This window comes from Nymphaea colorata, chromosome 1 (assembly GCF_008831285.2).
Source record: "Nymphaea colorata isolate Beijing-Zhang1983 chromosome 1, ASM883128v2, whole genome shotgun sequence".
Lineage (NCBI taxonomy): Eukaryota > Viridiplantae > Streptophyta > Magnoliopsida > Nymphaeales > Nymphaeaceae > Nymphaea > Nymphaea colorata.
The window spans coordinates 8,554,596-8,578,275 of NC_045138.2; the positions used below are offsets into that span (position 1 = coordinate 8,554,596).

Consider the following 23,680-nt stretch of genomic DNA (forward strand, 5'->3'; position numbering starts at 1 on the left):
CATAGATGATGTCATACACTTTATCAGGGCAGGTACCAAACTAGTCTCCGGGCTCTGCTTGTTCTGGTTAGGCTTGCAGAAGTGAGCCACGATACTTGCAGGAAATTATTCGTAAAACATTTAACACCGATTTTCTAAATTTGCATTTTCAATTAATTAAAATCACTTTTCTAATATTCAATAGTATTAATGTGAAAATAAATTTGTAAATACAAGCCAAATAAAAGGTCAACACTTCCTGGTCATGCTTAGCCAGCTGCTCGTTTAGGCATTTTAGGCTCTGGACCATGCCTTTTTTTATTTTTTTTTCTTCCTTCCAATAAGATATTTTAAGTTAGAACCAGACTTGAATATTTTAAATAAGTGCCCTACCAACCAATTTTTCTGGCTCCACCACTGATTTGTGTTAGAGATGTATGCATCAGCGATTAGTTTCGGCAACGTCACTAGAGGGAATGGTTTTGCAAATTACAGATAAATGTATTGAGGATCTAATTGAGCATCAGACACGAGTTCTAAAACAGTAAATCAGTAAAAAGAAGGATTTGAAAGTTCCGGATATTGAGAACGAACATGGAAAAGGCTCCTGCGCTAAATAATAGTACATTTCTGTTATGGCTCTAATTAAGCGTCAGCCATGAGTTCTACAAAGTCGGTTAGAGTAATGGATTTGTAAATTACAGAGGGAGTAAGAACGACTATGGAAAACACTCCTGCTTTAAAGATACTTTCACTGCAACTCACGCCTTCAAAATCTTTGGGTACACGAAGCATCCAAAAGCAGGCGACTGCTGTACGTTTTTAACAATTTGTTAACCGCTGAAGAAAACGAAATTCATTTATAGGGCGAGCCGTCGACGTTTACAATCGCCATTATTCACTTCTGAGGAAGATTAAAATGCCCAACCATCCCATCAGCGCTTATAGGAATGGTTGAAGGAGCGGTTGACCCTCACCAACAAAGTGTGAACCAAAAGGTGGTGACCAACTTTCTCAATCTTCCTCCTCCCCAACAAACCTTCTTCATTTTCTCCTCCTTCTTCTTGGCGTTCCCTTCACTCACTACCCGACTCTATCTCCTTCTTTTCCCACCGTCATCCGATGGCGGTCGCTTTCACTCCGATATGTCCTCGAAGACCCATCAAGCTTTTGCCTTGTTAAGCCCTCTCGCGAGATACCCACTGGGAAAATGAAGCGTCTCTCCCTGATTTACTCAATCATGGAGAGAAAATGGATCTTTCCTTTAGCCATCGGTTCCATCTTCTCGCTAGTTTTACTCTTCTTAACCACATTGATCACTTCCGATGGTACGCCTACCAATGGTTCTCCGTACCCCTCTGTGGTTTTTCCGTTTGGGTTCGGCTACCGCGACGGGAAGCCACTCTTCGTGGAGTCTAAATTGGCGTCGTCTTCTCCGTCCACTGCCCTGCCTCCTCCCTGTAGACTTGCTTATTTGATCTCTGGTACTGTCGGTGACGGCGAGAGGTTGAAGAGGACTCTTCAAGCGGTGTACCATCCTCTTAACAGCTACGTAGTTCATCTGGATCTCGAGGCGCCCCCGAAGGAGAGGATTTCGCTTTTCAATTACGTAAGGAAAGATCCGGTGTTTTCGAGATTCAAGAATGTTCATGTGATTACGAAGTCGAATCTCGTCACTTACAGAGGGTCGACGATGGTGGCCAACACGCTGCACGCTGCGGCATTGCTGCTGAAGAAGGGGGGAGAGTGGGATTGGTTCATTAACCTCAGTGCTTCGGACTACCCTCTTGTCACTCAAGATGGTATGTCGTTTTCTCTTTGGAATTCAGAGGTTTCAAGATTTTGATTCTTGCGTAGGGAGTTGCTTGATTTCGAAGGCAAGTATACATTTCCTGTTTGTACCTAATTTTACTTTTTCTTTTGTTTGTCAAGATCTGTTGCACACCTTTTCATATTTGCCGCGTGATTTGAACTTCATTGAGCACACGAGTAATATTGGATGGAAAGAGTATGTAAACATTCGACTCTTCGTGATTGTTTCTTTTTGTGATTCTTAAATTTTCGTGACTTGACCTATCTTGCTGAGGGAGTTGGACAACTTAATGAATGCAGATTCCAGAGAGCTAAGCCCATTATAATAGATCCTGGACTCTACTTGACGAAGAAAGCAGACGTTTTCTGGGTGACACAGAGAAGGAGTGTCCCTACTGCATTTAAACTCTTCACAGGTGAGGTCCTGTCTGTGTTGCTACTTGTTCGGTCGATATCTTTATACTGCTGTCAGCTACACTCGAGATCCTTTATTCTTTGTCCTTAGTTTTTTCTGGTCCAGTTCTGGTTATGTCTTATGTGAATGATGGTTCTCTATGCTTGTTCAGCATGAGATACCTGATGTTATAAGCTGCTTTTCTGGTTCGTGGGGGAATGTATGTGGGTGCAGAGATGCTGACAGGCATTCATGTGTGTTTTGCCTTTCATTGTTTTCTTGTCCTCTTTTTATTTTATATTCATGAATCTTATTTGAAAGAGGAACAGGTGGGCGGAATAATGATGACAAGCATTCATACTATCTTTTCCCCCTTTCTTTGTTCTTCTAGTTGATTCTATCTCTTACGGTACTGATTACTGGTTTTGACCTTCTTCTTTCATGGATAAATTCTTTATATTTTTGTGTCATATTACTGTTTGTATTTCTTGGTAAGTATGGTGCTTTTAACTTGTTAGATGCTTTGTGAACATGATGGTTCCATCAGATTTCTTTTTACAACCGGTTTGATGATTATTCTGGAAGAAGTAACTCCTTGATTAGTATGTTTTATGACTTTGGTTGCCTTTAACAACTTATAAAATTGTAGAGTAACAAAAGAACATGTAGGGAGCAATGAGAACACACTTACCCGCTGGGGCCATGATCTTATAGATATAGTGGCTGTATCTCAAAATGAAAATGTCTAACCATGGCCAGCTTTTGATCTAGATTTGAAACCATTAGAATGATGCCATATTTTCAAATGGCCAAATTTCTATTATTGGATAATCCCAAAAATTTCATTATTTTTCTATCTTTAAAGCACCCAGTTCTGTAAGATCTTCCTCTTCAGGAAACAATTTTCCCACTGAGACCATGTAAGTGTTACAACATTTATATTTTATAATAGGGTTGGAATTCTCAGGTAGTTGGTAGCTATGCTGACTATTTAGTTGTTAGGGTTCCACCAGTATGCTCCAGAATCAGACATGAATAAAGAATAGCACCACATTCCAATGAACATTAGGACTTTGTTTCTTTTTTTCTATATTCACTGGCCTTACTACCTTGTTTGTCTGTCCAGACCTTCTGATTCCAGGTGATGAGACCTATATGATCATCTTTTACAGTGAAATATCCCATTTGTGATCATGTTTTCTTCATATGTAGCACCTATGTCACATGGGTGCGGGCGCAGGTGCGGACAAAATTCAAAATCGTGGGTACGTGGGTACGGCTGGCCGTATATATATATATATATATATATATATATATATATATATATATAGACACACATACACACACACAATATGAAAAAATACATTCATTAAGATTACAATCCAATACAATGCATATAATTATATTGTAATGTATTGAATATATACAAATTCTATGTTGTATATTGAACATATAATCATAGATATAGCAATACACGGGTGCGGCTGTGCGCCTGAAGTGTCGGAGGCATGTCTGTACCCGCACCCGTGTCCAGGCAAGTCAACACCGACACTTCAGGTGCACAGGCGCACACGTGTATCAGAGTGTAATACATATACAATTTTTTTTAATAGCTTGAAACATCTCCTTGGAGAACAATGCTGATGGTTGAGATGTTTGATGACAGTTGTTCCAAGAAGATCCATTAACCTTCTAAATGGGCATCGTGAAAAACGTTGTCTAGTGATATCAAATTTTTAGTCTTTCAGTAATAAAAAGTTGTGAAGGTCTGTTTGAGAGCATTATTTTTTCTTATTACAATTAAATGTGATTTTAATTTTAAAAAATGGTTTTGTTCATCTTCAGAGTATGTATGTATGTATGTATGTATTATGCGGTCAGCATTCTATGCATCCTTTTCAAAACCTGACCATATAGATGGCTGCTGAATATCCAAAAATATTGGGCTTGAGAAAAAAACCGAACAATGAACATGTGATGTATAGATTCAATTTTATAAGCGGAAAAAGAAACTTTTGATTATAAATTTTTTCTAAAATCTGATCTAAAATTTCTGTTCATGGCTTTTCTTGTTGATCACATAGTTCTGGACATTTCCTAAGTCCTATCCATTATGTGCAACTGGATCTAACAGTTGGAAAATGGGGAACCAGCCAATGTTTGGATGGCATTATTGATGGATCTTTGCATGTGTTGGCTAGATGTCCTTCCATCGTAATTTTTGAGAAATGATGTGTAATAGTCTAAAATATCAGTTTTGGTTTCTATAGGTGATTTTTTTTCTTGGATATTAATCAGAAGATTTTTTTTCCTTCAGGATATTTTGGGAATTCAGAAACCAAAGGTCAGAAATTTGAAATTATAAAGATTCTACTAATTTTCCTACAAAAGTCCTAACAAAAATTTAAAATAGTTATAGAATTTTGGAAAAAACACAAAAGTTTAAAATATACTAAATTTTAATGATATTTTCCAAATATCAGAATGTTCTCTCTCTTTTATTTCATTTGCTTTTTTGGCATTTTTATCACAATATTTAAAAACTATTGCTGATTTTTCTTGTGACTATGTTCTTAACAAGTGCATCCACTTCTCCATATCGCACAGATTTGAACTTTTTGATCACCTTTTGTCATCATAGACCCTGTAAAGCTTCTTTTCCTGCAATAGGAAAGCAGCATATAACAATGTTATCCGTATCGTACATTACACATGCATATCGTACGATGCGTATCGTATAGGTCAAAGAAACCTATACGTTACGCTTGCGATACGTTATACGCTCGCGTATCGCCCGTATCATACGATACGGGCGATACACCCCCGTATCATACGATATGGGTTAAAGCACAAAATTTTTTATTTTTTAGTTTAAACACTCCTCCCTCTCTCTCTTCTTGTATTTAATGACTCCAAGAGACGTAGGAGGGAGAGATTTTGCCCATTTTCATAAAAAATAACCAAGGATTCATCGATTTGGGAGATATTATCGTTAAATCATGAAAGATGATAACTATGTTTTTTGAACTTATAAAATTGTGATGTAATCTAAGTCCTAAAACTCCAAGTCCTAAGACTCTAAGTTAAGATTCTATAAAATTTTCAAGTTTAAAATTATGATGGATGCTTATTATGTTATTTTGAATATCTAATTTCTTGTTTTTGAATGTATTGTTGATACACATGAATGTTCCTTATGTATGAGGATCTTTTTTATATGTGAATACATTTTTCTTGATTCTTGATTTTTTGTTCATTTTTTTCAGATTTTTCTCTATTTTTTCTGATTTTTAAATATTTTTTAAAATTAAAAAATTGATTTTACGATACGCTACGCTACGTATAGGTCGGCCCGACCGATACGCGATACGTTATGCCTGCCATATAATATCATGCCACGGGCCATTGTAAAATTGACATGGAAATTAGGGTCATTATTATAGCGACCTGTTTATCTGGATGCGTTTGATCTCTCCCTGTACTTCAGTTATCTGCCTCTATATCTATGTGTTGAAAGTTGTAGGTGGTAACTTTTGCTGCTCTTTGTACAGGTTCTGCTTGGGTGGCACTTTCTCGGGCTTTCATCGAGTACTGCATATGGGGTTGGGACAATCTGCCAAGGACTGTTCTGATGTATTATGCTAATTTCCTTTCCTCCCCTGAAGGATACTTTCACACTGTTATATGTAATGCACATGAATTCAGGAACACGACTGTTAACAGCGATTTGCATTACATATCTTGGGACAACCCTCCGAAGCAGCACCCTCACTACCTTACTCTGAACCATTCTCAACGCATGGTAGACAGTAATGCACCTTTTGCAAGGAAATTTTATAGAGATGATCCAGTGCTTGACAAGATTGATGCAAAGCTTTTAGATCGTGGCAGTGGAAGGCTCGTTCCAGGAGGCTGGTGTATTGGAGACAGGGAAAATGGGAGTGATCCTTGCTCTGTCGTTGGTGATACAACAGTACTCAAGCCTGGTGCAGGCTCCTGGAGACTGGAGCACCTTATGGTGGATCTACTTTCAAAGGAAAAATTCAGACCAAGGCAGTGTGTTTGAAGAGGTGCTGCTGCTCTAGAAATGGCCATATGAGGTTTACCTTCCCATGCCTTGAGCCTGTCTTTGCGACTGCACAAGGTTGATTCTTTTGCTGGAGCTATTATTCTTGTAAATACTGTTGCAACTGGCATTGAAAGAGTTCATGTCCTACTCGGCCTGCAAGGAAAGTGGTGCCCTCTTTCTGCTGTCCCTGTATTCAAGCTTGCTCCACCTGGGCCTTTCTTTTCTGGCTTGCCTGGCCTCTATCATATGTTACAGTGCTTTTATTGAATTAATACGATTCAGAGATAGATAATCCTTTTGCCTCAAAAAATGGGAGCTTTTGGTTGGACTCCTAATTTTTTACTGAACCTGCAAATTTGCCCTGACAAGGAAATGAATGAGCTTGGCAGCATTAAATATTGCCAAATTGAAGCACCAGGTCATCAGTTTTGCATTCTTTTTTGGTCTGGCAGAAACAATGGCCAACTCTGGTAGAAGGAACGAAGCTTTTTGATTTGTTACATGCAGCTGCTGGAAAGGTGCTGCTTATGCATCCTTGAGAAAAAGGCAAGCCTGCCCTTTATCAAGTTTTCATTTGACGCTACTGTGAGATTCGATAGGGGGAGACTTGTGATTTAACTGCTGCATTCCTTTTTATCTTTGTGATTTAGTTTCTTCATCCCTTTCTATGTTTATCTGTATCCAAAACAATTCTGAAAGACCATTATTGTGGACCGCCAACTGCTGCCTTCGCTGTTGCATTAGCAGCATTAAGCAGAATTACAAATTTATGTTCTGATACAGCAAGTCATTAGATCCAAATCCATTTCAATTTCCTGAGGCATTCATTAGATTCAGTTCCATTTCAATTCCTGTTTTCGGCAGATATAAGCTGTTTTCATCCGTAGTAGTAAGTTGGAAAACCGCAAGATTAGAGATAAAACAGTATGAGAATAATGGCAGCAATATTTTCTGCGGTTACTTGTGGTTGAAGTGGTACCATACATGAGAACCTGGAAAATGGAAACGCATCCGGTTCCAAGTGGTTCTAATTTAGGTCAAGCGTTAAACGGCTGCTACATCAGATGAATTAGATATCGTCTTTCAATTTGAATATGTGCATGTAGGGGGCAACAGATTTGTACTCAGAAGTCAGAACAACCATAATACTCTTGGCAATTGAGTTCAAAATTGAACATCTGAAATGGTAAAGAGAAATTTGAAACTGTGAATCTCTCTTTTTTTTTCTTTTTTTTTTCTTTTTTTTTTTTACATGTATCGCTAAATTCAACTTTCTTAGCCAAGCTTGACAATACAATTATGGAACTGCATGTGGACTTCATCCGTTCTTGAAGAATTTCAGAAACAATTTCCAGCTTATACACATATATATGCAATGTTAAGATTGTTCAATAAACTTTTGTGTGCTTGTACTTTTACTCACTGTCCCTTGAACTCTTTTTTCAGGTACTTTTGAATTTTATATAAATCCAAACTACAAGAGTGTAATAAACTTTGTGAAACCCACATGTAACTTATATGTTCTTTAGTTGTATGCAGAAGTTGAAAAGACAAACAACTTATTCCTAAGATTTTATTTTGAAAATCCAATTCTATGAAAAATCTTAGGAAGAACAAGGCATTTCAATATTCTCTCCAGAATCTTCTGAAAATATACTAATAAATTTTCAAAATATAAATAAGACAAAAAAAACATAATAAAAATTTTCAAAATTCTATTAGACTGGAATTATTTATTTGTTTTAACAACTTAGCTTAGTTAGAAGTTAAATATGAACAAACTTTTGGGCTCGGAAGTTGGCTACACGAGTCAAAACTTCCATGACAAGGTCTGTGGCAGAGAGGAAATTGAGAAACTACCACATTGTTCATTATGTTCCTTCCTCTGAAATTAAGGGAGTCGTCGACTTAATTTGTCAGCTTATTCGGGCCCCCAGCAGAAGCTCCGGGAGTCCCTTTGTTAATGGGAATCGCAAGGACCGGACAGCCCATGCATCGGGCCTGTTGAAGACTTGGTTCTCATGGTACTGCCATATTTATCCCAGAAACTGCAATTAGCCGTTCCAATCAAAGATGAAGAAACCAAATCGTTAAAATGTTTTGTCATGAATCCAGCCCAACATATGAATACAGGACAAGCCAAACGATGCCCATGTTTACCATAATGAACATAAAAAAGAAGAAACTGCAGTGTACACAAAAATATAGTATTAGTATGGTATGCATAACATAGGATCTTTACAACAAAAGATTTTATTGCCAAGATAAAATCCATTTTAAAGTAACTTTGTACTACAGACATAGTAAGAACGATTTGAGCACTCGATAACTGATATGTGCAAAGATTACACACTGTCATGTATCGATATATCAACAGAATTCAGCTCACAGAAGGTACTGTTCGCCTGACCAAACAACTGTCGTGCACGTATCACTTTGTGAACCGATAACAGGTCGCTCATCTCGCAGCAAATGAACAAATGCACAATGCATGAAAAGGTTCAGTGAACAGTTTGCATGGAGAGCTTCTTCAAAGACAATAGTTCCCATCGGCATTGCACATAACAAATGCCAAATCTGCAGCAAAATGCCTATCTATTGAAGATTTGTCATTCTTGATATGATACATGCACTTATCTCTGACTCCTTCAAATCTTTGACGCCACCCCATATGGCTCGTGAACCTTTCCAATCCACCAGAGAAAAGAAAAAAGTTATATTGATGGTCAAGTGAACGTACATAACCTTTTCCAGTAAGTTGTGTTTAACAATAACATCGTTGAGTTTCTTTGTGCTGTCAAATCCATATCTATTCCAACGAAGTAAAAAATCCCATAAGCATTCTTCCACCTAGCCTTTATTCAACCAAGAGCACATAGATAAGTCGGCAAGATCTTATCATCATACACGTGTGTACGCATGCAATGCACAAAGATTCTACATTGGTTCTCGATCGTTTGTGGAAGAGAAAATGGTTCCAATGAGTTGAAGACAAACTCTCTCTCTCTCTCTCTCTGAAGGAAAAACATGCAAAATGCAAGGGATCAAAGTTCAACACCAAAATAATTTTCTAACTTCACCTTATGAGTTTGTATCAGGAGGTCATCAATGCAAAGTCGTGAGGTCCAAAACAGAATTTAATGTTCTAAGGACACCTAATGATTAACATCAAGAGACGATCCTATCCAGATATTTATGCCATGATTAAGGGTCTTAGCATGCTTACATATTTTTAGTTTAAGTGGTCTTTCTGATAGCAAATTAAAAGATCACACATTGCTATTAAACTTCATAGTTGAATCATAGATAAAGAAATTTTACAGATGTTAAGTGGGCAAAAGAAAAATCATTTGTTTCTAACAGCCAATCTTGTTGGCAGTTGCAACCAGCCTATCACATTGATTTTGATGACTCAAGGTGCTCATACTCCTCATATTTCCTGATAAACATATTGCTTGAGGGGAAACACACAAGCACACAGACACATATATACTCCACTAAATTTTAAGATTAATTCATCCTTCAAAAATGCACCGAACTTTCAGTTGTCCTAGTGGAGTGAAAAATATAACACTTGATTCAGAATATTCTTTTGCAATAACCAACATGTAGAGACACTGCGAATACAGGTAAACATCAACACTCTGCACCCAGAATCCAGTAAAACTGTGCAGCAAAAGTATTAGATTTCAATGGATTGAAGGATGTGTTGGTTATATCACTTTTTTCAATATAATGTGCTTAGGGAATATCATTCTTTCAGGTCTTTCAAGCTTGATAAAGTTAATCTGGTATCCTAGCATTCTTTATTAATCAAACCATTAATTCCCATCTCTGAATACAGATATTGATCAGAATAAACGAGATAATGGAGAAGAATTCACACATTCGGCTCAAAATATGTTGCTTCTAACGACTGTGCTTTCTGCCTTGCCATCTCTTCATGTGCTGAACCAGCCAGCAGATATGCCTTCTCCTGGATAAGCCACAGAAGCATAGGTATGAAAAGCAAAATTATAAAAGCCAGTACTTAAATTGTTAATCATTACTTTTTGAAAGTGTGCATGATAAAACAATTCTTTTACAATAACAGTTACACAGAGGAGATTTTAATATCTATGTATAATCAATGCACCTAAGTATCAAAAGACATAGAACTCTGAAGAGTAGACCATGTGAGCAACAAGAAGTCACATGACAGATCATACAGGTAACAGGTTTCTAAAATTTAAATTGAAGTATCAAAAAAGGCATTGAAAATATTCAAAATTCTGTTTGATGGTAAAAAGAAGAAATATCTACAGAAAGATATCCATAAGAGAGGTTCCTATATTGTCCTACTACTAGAGGTGCAAAAGGAATGAAGTTCATCTGTGTCCTTGTGGTTCATTTGGGATTGACTCAAATTCACCCATTCAATTAATGGAACCATGGTTTATAGAACCACATTCTTCTTCATGTGAACAAACCAAGATTAAAATGGTTCTCGTTTGTCAATTAGGCTTATGAAATATTCTTGTATGTAACAATCACCTTAAATCACTATAGACAAACAAGCTACACAAAAGATGATGATAAGATGCAGAGAAAAACTTATGTAAACAAGCTGATATTGCAGTGAAACCATTTCACCATATGTATCCAGACATGATAAAATACAACTGTGAACTTATATTCACAATGTCACATACTTGTGGTAGAGCCATTATGTCACATTCTGTTCAAATTGATTTATGATAGGTACAAAGGAAGATTAACTGCAGTCACTATATGCTTCAGACACTTGTATCATTTGTTAGACAAAGGAAGATTAAACTCAGGTTATACCAGTAAGCGCCATAGAAAAGGGACTCCTTGTTGAACCTGGACACGCTTCTCCAGTTCACTGATTGCTGTGATGAAATTTTACAAGCTATCAGATACTAAAACACTAACTCTGTATAAATGATTGTTTGCTCTCATACCTTCAGAAACATATCCAGTACCCAACAAGATACTATACCATACTTCAGTAAAGACTTCCAGTTGCTCATCAGATGCTCCAATTACCTAACATCGAAGGCATCAATAATTTAATGCTGAGGGCATATGAAAGGCAAATATTTAATAGGAAACAAACTTGGATTGATACCTTATAATCAACTGCCGTAAATTTTGGTCCAATAATGCCAAAAGCACGAAAATGATCCCCCCTTCCATATTCATACAATGCTTCTGCAAGCTGGAAGCAGATCAAAAATGAGGTAAGAAACTGTTTAAGAAGGAACTAAGAACCTTTTTGTGTTTATCAATCAGGACAGTGTTCTCAGAGATCGTCCATGGAGTACTCATGAATAAATGTTGTGGTAACTTCTTAGACAAACATTTCACCAGGATAATTAGTCTAGTGGTAGAAAATGAATTCTATTTGTGAAAATATCATCAAGATTAAAGGCTACACCTATATTCCGTTGATTAAGGGAGTATTTTTTACACCCAATTGGATAATATTAGATTTTAACCATTCAGTCTTAACTCTAATGCTTTATATTTCCTTGATCGGTTCATATTCCCATAAAAAAAATTCTTCATCGACTAAATTGTAAAAGAATATGATTTTAACAATAGATTGCCTTTTTTGTGTGGCACCCTACACTTACAAACAAACTAGAAAAGAGAAGCAAGCTCGGCACCAAGAACTTGCTTAGATCAAAAGCTGAGAAACAATGAATAAGAAAAAGAAGCCAGACAAAAATAAGCAGCGCAGAAAACGTGATGCAATGAAAGAGGGAACACATGGTATATGGTATTGGGATATAAAAAGTGATGGAAGATTCAAGTTGATCACTTGACATTTCCTTTTGTTAGATTTAAGCATGCCACTCACATACCATGATGATGCAAGATGACAGAACAAAAATTTTCTTGCCATGAAATGCTAACCATGTGGCATCTGCATAGCTCCCAAAGACACCAATTAAAATATGACAGCCCGGTCTGGTAAGACACTATCATGTCCAGGTAATACATATTGTTTTGTACATTGAGCTACCTAACTCTTAAAACAAAAAATGAATGAAAAATTGAAGCACCTCTATAGGAGCTAGAATAGTGTGAATACATACAGATAGTGAAATAGCTTAAGTAAAAAATGTCAAATGAAGAAGAATATTACAAACCAGAACTGCTTTCTCCATAGATTGCTGTTTCTTTTCAGTCAGTGAATGAAACCTAACAGCAATACAGTAGAATATAAGGTTGTGAACAACAGAAACACTAAAGCATAAGGTCCACTACTTACCTAGATCTGACGGCATTGAGCAAATCCTTCGCTTTTGAGAATTCCCCAGTACGAGAAAAGGCCCAAATTGCCAATATATCAAGCATCCAATCCCAACACCAAGTGGACTGGTCACCATAACATTCAATATTTAGACATAAAATCAATAGTATGCAATACATATAGCTAAGATATGATCAACATATCCTTAAAAGATTACTTAGTAGTTAGTAGTCACATCTAGTAAAACATTCACAATAATTCAACAAAAAAGAAGCAATAGTCAGCAATACTAGCCCCAAAGAAAATGAGGTAATAAGCGAGTAAAACAAACCTACTCATTTCTGAGCATTCCAATGCATTTAAAGCAAAATTATCCACATTATACTGGATATACTTAAACCAGAAGATGAGAGCAAATTAGATGTCTCTTTTGTAAGTCAACAGTACCAATTATCACGCTGCATTGGTGGGGCCCGGGGAGGGGGTGTGGTGGTTGGGTTGGAGGATATGGGGGAGGAGAGATTGTGAGATGTACAACATTAATAAACAGTCATTAGCAGTCAGCCTCAATGTGATCAATATGCATATTGAGTACCACATATCGACATTTAATTATAATCCTAATAAAGCCTCTCAGGCAGTACCAAACCCATTATTGATTCATCCCTCACAACATGATGAAGACACATAATTCAAAGGCAGTAAGATTTATAATCTTAGTAAAAAGCATCAAAATCACACACCAGTTTTTATACAATGAATATAGAGATGGATAAAAGTACATGGTATCACAAGCTTGTTAAGATATATGTATTGTAAGAGAAATATGTATTTTATTTTTTGGATTCAGTCCAGTTAGGTACAGATCATTTCTTCTACTTTGTGAATATTTTTTTATACTTTTATACTTTTATTTTTGTTTGCTTCATATTGCAGCAAATTGTGGGTTGTTGGGCTCTCCAACTGATACAAAATATCCATTGTTGACCCCAACGGTTCCTTCTCTTCCTATAAATTGGACTGAATGTCCATATTGTAAGTTTAGTTCTCTGTGAGCCTTGATTGTGAGTAATTGATGATTTAATTCAGTGCCTAAGTGCACGATTTATTCATTTTCTGAGAGAGTGTTTGGTGTATAGACTGTGTTTTGTCTATATTCAATCACTTTCTGTTTGTAAAATGTGGATTGGAGAACTGAAGCTCCTATCATGGTATCGGTGCATAAAGGTTCTGCCCAAACCTGTTCCATCCGCTGAAACTGTTTTGGAGCTGGTTTGTGCTTGATACACAAATCTGTTTGTGGGACTCGGATCCAGAACCTGATCCTCTACCCATTGCCAGTCTTCCATATCACATTCTCCTCTATTGTTCTCTAGACCTTCTGAAGACTGGTCCAAAACCACAAGTCTTTGCTTGTACGTTTGTAGCTCCATAGAGAACGAGTTCTCTTGAGATACCTCCTTTGGTACCATTGGAAAACAACGATGTCCATGTTTACACATAGCTAACGTTACATCATTGAGTTCCTCCAGCTTCTTTACTCCATTGTCGGGACTAAAGGCTTTCCAAGACATGTAGTGCAGTTTCTTGCTATTGCTCAAATCAGACCATAGGAAATTCGTCATGGCAGCTTTCAATTTATGGATGATGACTTTGAGGAGCTTGGATGCCTGCATCCAGTAAATTAACAAGGAGCTAATGTGCTTGATGAGACAAACTTTAGCTGCATAAGACAAAAGGTTAGTTTTCCAGCTAGAAAATTTCTTTTCCATTTTGAGGACCAGATCTCGACAATGCTCTTCTTTGAGCATTTCCTTTTCCAAAGTAAACCCAAATAGAAATCGGGAGATATCTTATTTTGCAGTCCAGAATGTCTCTAGACTGTCTTTGTCTCATTCTGTTGATCCCAAAGGGAATTACGGCCAACTTGTAGTGAGGAGACCAAAGCTACTCTCCACCTCCAGATCAAAAGATTGAACACCTTGTAGATCTTATTTCTTCACACTGTTGCAACAATATGGCAAAAAGGCCACATGTGGACTTCATTTTGCGAACAACAAGCATTTAGCTCAAAAGCTAACTATCAACATCCTAAGAACCACGAGCAATGAGTGCATTGCATTCTGCATTTTCCCTGACTTCTAGCATATGCAGATGCCCTTTCAAATTGTTGGGCAATTCTTCTCTGAAAAACACAGGGTAATGTATTCCAAAAGAAGAGGAAAGGAGAAGGGGGTGGGGGTGGGTAGGGAGGAGGGGAGTGGGGGTGGGGAGTTAGGGATTACTGCCTCATGCAGATCAAAGACCTTAAACAAATAACAAGTTGCTCATACATGGCCATTTCCCTGAAGGAAAATGGTCATCCAAATTTCTGACTCTTCTCCAACAAACATGCATCTAAGTCCGTCAGTGATTAGACAATAAAGAATCTTCCACCTGATATTACTATCTTGACAAATATAAAGTCAATAACTTTTACCTCATGTAAAATCTTTATGCACAGCATAGTTGTGATGAAATTTTCACAAGCACCTCATTCATGACAAAGGAAAAGACACATCAAATCTCTCTTGTTATCATCTTTGAAGGAACTGAACTTTAATGCTCGTATCGGTGTGAAATATCCACTTAACTCACCTGGTCTGAAACACAAGCTGCTAATGTTCTAAGACGAAAATCATCATCATCAATGCATCCACGCACATCGACACGTAGCATAAATCCCAGGGCATTTAGACAAACCTATGAGAAAATTTTATTGTCAAAAAATTTAGACGCATGATCCAGAAAGGGCTCGAGGTCATACCTCTGCCTTATCAGCATCATCTTTGTCTAATTCCTGCCAGATATGCTGATCATACACCTGAAATGCTTTATGGAGCAAGTGGCCATCCAGGTAGCAAAGAGCAACATGCCACCAATTATGAGTAATCCTGAAAAACATTCATAGGGCAACATGCCACCAATTATGAGTAATCCTGAAAAACATTCATAGGGAACATATTATTAAGAGAACCTAGTGACTGAAATAGTAAGATGAATGATGCAAAATTCATTACATAAATGAACAGCAAATATTCCATGATGCAGAAGAAGACTCCATAAATTCAACAGCCTCCTTGAAGCGGCATTCATACTGAAGGACATGGCATAACTGCAGGAAATTCACAGGCATAAATCATACTCCAATAAAAAAGAAAATGAAATATCTTATCCACATACACTACAAAATTGAAGCCCTGATTAACAAGCAATAGAAGAATCTAGCCAGATTGGAAATATAGAATGTATAGTTAAAGATGCAAAGTTTACCTTATAGAAAGGTTCTCTTATATCTCAGACAAAGATACCATATAGACAATATGTCAAATGCCTCTCATACAACAGTTCCCAACAAAAGTTATCCGTACCTTACAGACGGTATTTTAAATGCCTATCTCATAACAGAACATATCAACAGTACAAGAAAAAGAAATCTGTAGAACTGAGAAAGAACTGAAAACTGTTAATAACCAGCAGAAATTTTCAGGACTTGGAAGCAGAAGAATGCAATATAGCATCAGCATGAAACAAATCAACTGGTTAACCATCAAGGGCCAATTTCATCTAGGTGGGGCAAGCCAGCAACAGTGGCATGTCAAGCACCACTGACCAAAATGAAGATCAGTGACAGGGCATCATTAGCAGCAAAAAGAATTACAGTCCTAGCTTCATATGACAAGAACAAAAATACTCAATTAGATCTATAAACTATAACTTACAGCATGTTGGGACCATTGGTCATCTTTATTGATGCTTAAACCTTCTCTTGCAGCAGCCTCAGCATCTGCCATCCTACCAAGCTCCAGTAAAGGGAAAGAAAGCATGCCATATATGTAGGGCTGTTGTTTATTTTCTGACAAGACCTAAGAGAAAGAAGGTTCAAGTTTGGTAGTATGTAACCGCCAGTCTACCAAGTTCATTTTCCCCATATGCATAAAATGCATAAAATAAAGATTGATGTCACTAAAGAAACAAAATGTCAATATATTCTTTTACTAAATGAAAAGTGAAAAAATTTGAGATAAACACAAACTATCTTATTAAATTGCACAGTTTCAAATTGTTTCTTTAAAGGCAGAATATTAAGATAACTTGCACGTGTGAACCCAATTATAAACCAGAATAAATTATCAATGAGTTAAAATTGAATATTCTGACACATTATGGAGTGTTAAACGTCTCCCTCAAAGTCAGATGGCCATAAGTTCCAAGGCCCAATAAGATAGGTCGACATAAACAAAATGGCATGGTTTTCAAGGGACTTGATGTTTCATAAATAGAATGACATCAAATATAAATTGTCATTAATTTGTAAAAACATTCAAAAGAATGTACACCTTTACAGTCTTCCTCTATACGCTACTGTACAAAGTCCACTCTCTCTCATTATTGAATTTGTTTTCAACCATATTCAAGGTTGCCTTTCTGACATCAAACTCGTCTCTCTAGGTTGTGCATTCTTTTGTTATGTTCATTGTTTTAGCCTTTTAGGAGTGTCCTTGTTGTAGCATTTCATATTCACATCATGCACTGAAATTATTCTCCTCATTTTTGATAACAAGGAAAGCTATTCATGAGCAGTTAAGATGGATTCACAGCTTCAACTACAATCTTGCTAATCACCTTAATGGTACTGATGCCATGACCACCACCATCCTAGTCAACGATGCAAATGAAGACAAAAAGAAGAGAGAGATCAGCACATGCAGCACCATATCTAGAAATAGTGTTCTCATCAGTTCAATAAATTCACCCAGACAACATGATTTTGTGAAGATCAAGTATGTAAACTAACAGAGCAAAGAAAGAAAGAAGCAATGTATTAATACTCTCCAGATGATATTTCACAAATTTAAAATAGTTTTCAGCTAAGGGGCACATTCCACAGGAGACTAGTGCTCACCTGTTCAACTAGGTATAAGGAAAAATCAGGTCGTGCCAAGTAGAAGCATATAACTTGGGCCCTCTTCAAGGATGCCAGATTCCTTGGGTACTTATTTATTAACTGAAGCAAAAAATGTAGCACACTTAATTCTGCACTAGAACTTCATATGAAAAACAAAAGCAAGAAACTCATAACAGCATTACATGAATGTACTGGAAATCATATGCTTTGGTTGTATATCATCATTTTAATCTGTACAAAGAATAAACAGCGAGACATTTCATAGAGAAAACCATATTCTATAAAACATGCAAGCTATCTCAAGCTCCCACACATTTGATATGAGAAACATGTCAAACAATGATTTTTTACATTCAATTGCAAACCATCCCATTCCATAAAAAATGTAGTAATTTTCAACTTTCTGTTCATTTGTTCTGGGAAACTTGTCATTAAACTTATGTACAGCCAAATTGCAATTTGGAAGACAGTTATTCCAGAGCATTCGCCATTCTATCAAATATGATAGACTACTTAAGTATACAAGGAGACAAAAAAATATCTGTTATCAAAGCAAAAATTATCAGTAACACAATACAACCTAAGAGTTAAATTTACTGCAATAAGTATCAGCTATAAAGCTACATAGGCTAAAATAATATTTGGCAAAATTTGGGAAGCATGAACATGACCCTGATCAACGTCAATATGCTTGCTACCAGCACACAAGCATAGTATTTCTACTCTAGTAAAGAGGGTAGAGAGACTGAATGAAGCCCCCATACAACACCTTACAGTAACCATACTGCTTTAGAATTGTATACCATCGTAGGAGGACTTGCTGTGACACTACATATATATATATATATATATATATATATATATATATATATATATATATATATATATATATATATATATATATAGTTGAGAGTTGAAGGTTTCAGAGCAAAACATAAATTTTAAGAAGTTAAAAAAATCATTCCAAGTGTTTTAAAGGTGCATTCCATAGCCACAATATCATTCTCAAGGTTTTAACAGCAAGACTTTTTTCTGCTATTTTTTGGTGAAATTGTTTTCAAATTTTTAAAGGATGAAAAAATTCTAAAAATTAGATTAATATAAAATAAATGAGAAACTAAAAAGAAGATATAAAAAACTAGATAAAGTGATAAAATAATGTTTTAATGATGATAAATAATTTAATTTGTGTTCACAGTTGAGGCCATGATGATATTAACATTAGAAAAAAAAACAAAAAAATGAATAAACATGAAAAAAATGTAAAAATGCCAAAATGCCTTAAATTTATTTTCATGTTTTTTAGAAAAATGTGCCCTTTTGCATTTTTTTTGTTTTTTTTTTTCATTTTTATGTTAATATTGAAGTATTTCTGAAAATGTTGTGATATTTGTGGCTATGATGCATTGCCACCATGACTGGATAGTTTTCAAATTTCAACGAATGTTTAAAACTTACTGAGTCAACTCACTGACTCGGCTGAGTCCCTACTAGGTCAACCGAGCAAGGGAAGTGGGAAACCTATCTATGTGTGAATTGGCATAACTCAGCTAAGAAATGTTTGAAGATAGTCACAAATAACGTCTTGGAGTTTTAAACGGCGAGGTTTTTCTCGGGTATAATATGACGAACTTAAAAAAAAAGGAAAAATACGGTAAATTTTTAAAAAATTTTAAAAACTAAAAATGGGGGAAAAATAAAATAAGTGAGAAACTAATAACAAAAACATTGAAAGATAAGTAGATTTGCAACAAAAAAAAAAGAAAATAAAAAAAACACAAAACAATGCAAAAAAAAAAGCGTTATAAATGTGTTTTTTTCGCTTTTTAATTTTTTTTTTTTAAAAACGTGTTTTTTAAAGTTTAAAACGGACATTTAATTTATCAAGTTCTTTTTTGCATTTTTTTCCGAAAAAACGCATTTTCTGTGACTATGATTTGACTCAGCCATGACCCAGGCGAGGTTCATGTGCGTCTTACTCGTAATGACTCTTGCAATTTTAAAATCAATATTCATTCTTCTTGAATTCTTAACAGGAAGATTAATTCAACGCCATCAAACGCCACCTTAATGGTAGAGCTGTAAAGAAAAACTATGATAAGACTTTATGAGCATTTTGGGTTAAATATAAGAGAAACCCAAGGGGTTTCCGTGCCTTTTTCTTCTTCGAAGTGAGTATTGAAGAAACACACATTTTATCTATTAACAAGACTGTGGCATACACCTTATTCATCCACAAAACAGACTTTGGCAGGTGCAATGGCTCCAGTGATGGTGCCGGCATCAAGAAATCCAGCAAAATTGAAGGTGCATTTTCTGTTTTTTGTTTTTGTTTATTACTGATTTCACAGTTGTCCCCAAGCCTGGGCATCGGGCCAGCCCGGCCCGACGCCTGAAACCTGAGCCCGGGCCCGACCATTAAAATCTGAGCCCGATCCTAGCCCGATTAAATTAAAAAAATATTTTTAAAATATAAAAAATAATACATAAATATAATTATTTGTAATAAAATATTATATTTTTATAACAACATTAATAAAATAAATATTAAAAAAATTTTATCGGGCCCACCCGGGCTGGCCCGGTGCCCTTTTTTGGGGCTCGGGCCGGGTACTGGATACCCGGCGGCGGCCCGGTGCCCAAACTTTTGTCCCTTTTATTTTTTGTCCATATCCCCACCGGTATTCCTGTCACCGTCTCCCACACATTTCTGGCTCTCTCCCGTGCTTGATCATGAATGCATAAATGTTTTTATCTATATATTATTTTTGCTACAAAAATAGTGAACAAACTCAGCCCGAGTTACCCAGTTGACCCACTAAATCACAAGTTCGAAATGGAGAAGTCAAGTCCCGAGTCGGTAGGTTTTTAAGTTTCAATTGGAGAAAGCTGGTTTCCCATTAAAGAAGCATATGTTTTTACACTTCCCATCAGGCTTTCATGCTTTCTAAAAGCTTCCAGTCTCCAAGTGGTAGAGTTAAACATGTAGCCTCCTCTTATGCTCATACTTTGTGAATTCATCATTCACTGCCAGAAATATCACTTGTCAATTGGTCTCTTGTGAACAGGCCAATTTGGCCTGCTCTAGTAGCCTTTCGGAAGAGCACCGAGCACAAGAGACAGACCCCATTCATCATCAAGACGACAGAGTGCAGATTACTACCAATCCATCAAGCACTCAATGACTAAAAACGTGCATGTTCTGCATAATCGAAAGCTGTAGCAAACAATTAAAAGATTGCGCAAAGAAGCTACCAAAAACTCAAATTGAAACACCGACTATGGGCATCCAATAGAATACCCAAAGGTTCGTTAGAAAGGCAAAACACAAAATCCAGCACAAGGAAGAAGACAACATGGAATCATCTGAGGAGTTGAATACCTCTAATTGGGAGGAGAGAATGGCATCATCGTCAGCGGCATCGGCCATGGAGCAGGAGACAGCGTCGTAAACCGATTTCTCATACGAAGTAGCTCGATCCTAAGCAGGGACAACATTAAACAGCGTGAAGAAGAGGAAGGAGCAAGGAAACAAATCAACATTTAGCACTACGAAGAAGACAGAAGATTGTGGGAAGAGGACTCACAAGGTTGGCCTTGGCAGCAGCGAGGTGAGCGGTGGACTGCTGAGGCTTGTGCTTGCGGTAGACGGCGGCCAAGACGTTAGCCAGCACGCAGTCTTCGTCCTCGGCCACTGCTTCCATTATCACTTTGCAGTTCCTTCCATATGACAACACCTTCACTCCACAGACAAAACGACATGAATTTTACCAACCCAGAGAGAGGGAGAAAGCGAGAGAGAGGGAGAGAGAGAGAGAGAGGGAGAGAGAGAGAGAGAGAGGGAGGGCGAGAGAGAGAGAGAGAGAGAGAGTTGCCTGTTCGTAGTAGGAATTGATGGCTGAGATGCAAGCATCTGAGCTTGTCCTCACAGGGTAACCCCATTTGTCCTCCTTGATCAGACCATCCATCTCTCTATCCCTCTCTGTGACGCCAGAAGAGGAAGAAGGGAGTTGCTACGAGGGAAGAAGCTCCGGCACGCGGTTCCCGGTAGGTATTGGGAGGACAATGGAGGTGGTGGGTCCCCGGCAAGTGGAAGCGTAGCCTGCACTGCCGGATGTTGCTGTCGTGAGATTCAGGGGTGGGACCCCGCCCGTCGCCCTCATCCTCTTCCTCCAGCCGCTTCGTCTCAGCAGATGCCAGCTGACAGTCCAAACAACTTGGCCTAGCCCTGTCCAGCACCTTTCGCTGAGTCTTATCCTAGCGTCCCCTGTTTGATCCTAGCTCAGACGTCCGTGCATTCACTCTAGACTTCTCTGATCAGCACCCATTTCAGACGTCTCCCTGCTCGATTCCAGCCTGAAACCAAAGCTTCAGCCCGGCTGTTTGCTGCTCACATCAAGCGACCTAGCTGAGGTCGATTCCGGACGTCCCCTGCACAGTCGAGGCGTCCTTTCCTTTGCTCGACTTACCCTAGCCATCCATTCTCAGTTCAGTCACTTTGTGCTGGACTAAAGGATCGCAGCCAAGGCACTCCCAGTCTCCAACTTGAGGTGTATCGGCTCCATTAAACCAGGCATCGCTAGCCTCCAGCTCGTGCCCCACCTTGACCTCTTCATTCACTCAGGTCAGCCTCCTCATCTCAATATTTATTTCAATTTAATTGGCTGAACAAGTTGGGATTGAGCTTGTGGTTGTTACTGAGTCCAAATAAAAAAAAAAAGAAAGTAAAGGGAAAGGCCAGCTCTGCCGAACAGCCACTCAAAAAGCTGCCTGCAGGCATGATCAGACTGTTCTTCTTCCATGATTGCAGCCCTCTCAGACTGTTCTTCTTCCATGATTGCAGCCCTCACAATGGTGAAGTTCTGCCTTTTATTGAGCTGAAATCAGGGGTCCCTAACCCCTTTAACGCCTGAATCAAATGAGCATTCCAGCGTGCAGCCTAAAACTATCATAGATAGCAAGCTGATTATAACTAGTAAAAGATTAGGCCGTTCTCCAATCTTACGGAACTCCTATAGTATGACAGTTGACGTCACCGAAATCAATGGCCTATGTTGAATCAAGTTCGACCAGCCATAATTTCGATGGTCTTGTTAATCCAGTTTCAACCTAGACTATGAATAACCACTGCTATTTGGCTGTTCTTACCCCACGTCTCATGGTGGTCTTGCTTGATTCGTTTGCTTCAAAATAGGCATTGCATCAAGAAATCCCTAACCAAAACTGGTGGGATTCCGCCCAAAATCGACAGCCCCTATTGCTGTCTTCCAACTAGAATTTGCGGCATGCTCTCTTCTAATTTCAGTAGCCCTTAAAATGCTACAGCACTACAATCAAATGTCACGATTTTAAATTCTCTGCAACCTTGCTGTAAAGCAGCATTTTGCACCAACTCCTCTCATGAATGATGGATGAAATGGCCAACGTGTGGGATGGGGTTTGCGTGATTCAATTCAAAAGCTGGGAATGACGTTCAGTTGGGACGTTATACGAAAAATGTACATGTTAAAAGCATATATGATGCATTCTCGCGATTTTCACAATCATTCCAAACCAAAACTTTGTTTGAAAACCAGGACATGGCATTTTCAAAACCAGCCTATCCTATAAACAAAAAACCTGATTTTCAAAGATTCCCATACGTGTGAAGGTCGTGATGAGAGGACCATTATAGCTTGGAAGAAAAGTTGGCTTCTTCGTCTACATGATGGATGGTTTTAATGATGTATGTGAAAAGAGAGGGACAAGGGGAGTATGAATGGTGTCCTTATTCTATGAATGGACGGTGAACCAAACTCTCTAGCCCACCAAATCTATTCCACCAATGATTGGATCCACTCAAATCATGTATGCAGAACATTTTGCCAATGGAAAAGCAATCAAATTGAGCTTATTTTGATATATGTATTTCTGAAATTTTTGAAATTTCTATGGTTTGATGTTTGCACCCCACCCCTTCCTTGAAGGGCATCGAAATAAAAATCAGCAAAATTCTTTCAAAATTAGGGTTTTGAGAAAAAAATTTAAGAGAAAGGGATTCGTCTGTCCATACGAGGTCCAACCATTCCTGACGTCTTTAACAGGGATAAATGGACCAAGGACTAATGATCATTTGAATCATGTATGAGTTATTGATGCAAATCCTATATGCTTGTGCATTGAGGTTTTAGATTCAAAAAGCAAAATTCATTTTGAATAAGTGATTTGAACTTATTT

The 23,680-nt window shown here is 37.6% G+C and overlaps 2 protein-coding genes across 3 annotated transcripts; one reads left to right on the forward strand and one right to left on the reverse strand.

Annotated features, from left to right (window-relative positions):
- Window positions 1-892: 892 nt before the first annotated feature.
- LOC116244829 (beta-glucuronosyltransferase GlcAT14B-like) lies at window positions 893-7,060 on the forward strand. The gene is made up of 4 exons (XM_031616679.2): window positions 893-1,781; window positions 1,912-1,987; window positions 2,092-2,207; window positions 5,737-7,060. The coding sequence occupies exons 1-4, from the start codon at window positions 1,190-1,192 to the stop codon at window positions 6,249-6,251; spliced, it is 1,299 nt and encodes a 432-aa protein (XP_031472539.1). The 5' UTR covers window positions 893-1,189; the 3' UTR covers window positions 6,252-7,060.
- Window positions 7,061-8,486: 1,426 nt separating this feature from the next.
- On the reverse strand, window positions 8,487-22,049 carry LOC116267383 (uncharacterized). Of its 2 annotated transcripts, none has more exons than XM_031649067.2 (15): window positions 21,340-22,046; window positions 21,052-21,201; window positions 20,847-20,945; window positions 17,462-17,563; window positions 16,278-16,421; window positions 15,576-15,670; window positions 15,323-15,449; window positions 15,154-15,258; window positions 12,535-12,641; window positions 12,413-12,464; window positions 11,386-11,475; window positions 11,219-11,303; window positions 11,082-11,146; window positions 10,141-10,230; window positions 8,487-8,938 (listed from the first exon to the last, which is right to left on the reverse strand). In XM_031649067.2, the coding sequence occupies exons 1-15, from the start codon at window positions 21,430-21,432 to the stop codon at window positions 8,903-8,905; spliced, it is 1,440 nt and encodes a 479-aa protein (XP_031504927.1). In that variant the 5' UTR covers window positions 21,433-22,046; the 3' UTR covers window positions 8,487-8,902. The 2 variants fall into 2 exon arrangements, with proteins under 2 accessions (XP_031504927.1, XP_031504918.1); XM_031649058.2 differs by lacking the exon at window positions 8,487-8,938 and adding an exon at window positions 8,945-9,109 and having other exon boundaries at window positions 21,340-22,049.
- Window positions 22,050-23,680: the final 1,631 nt, after the last annotated feature.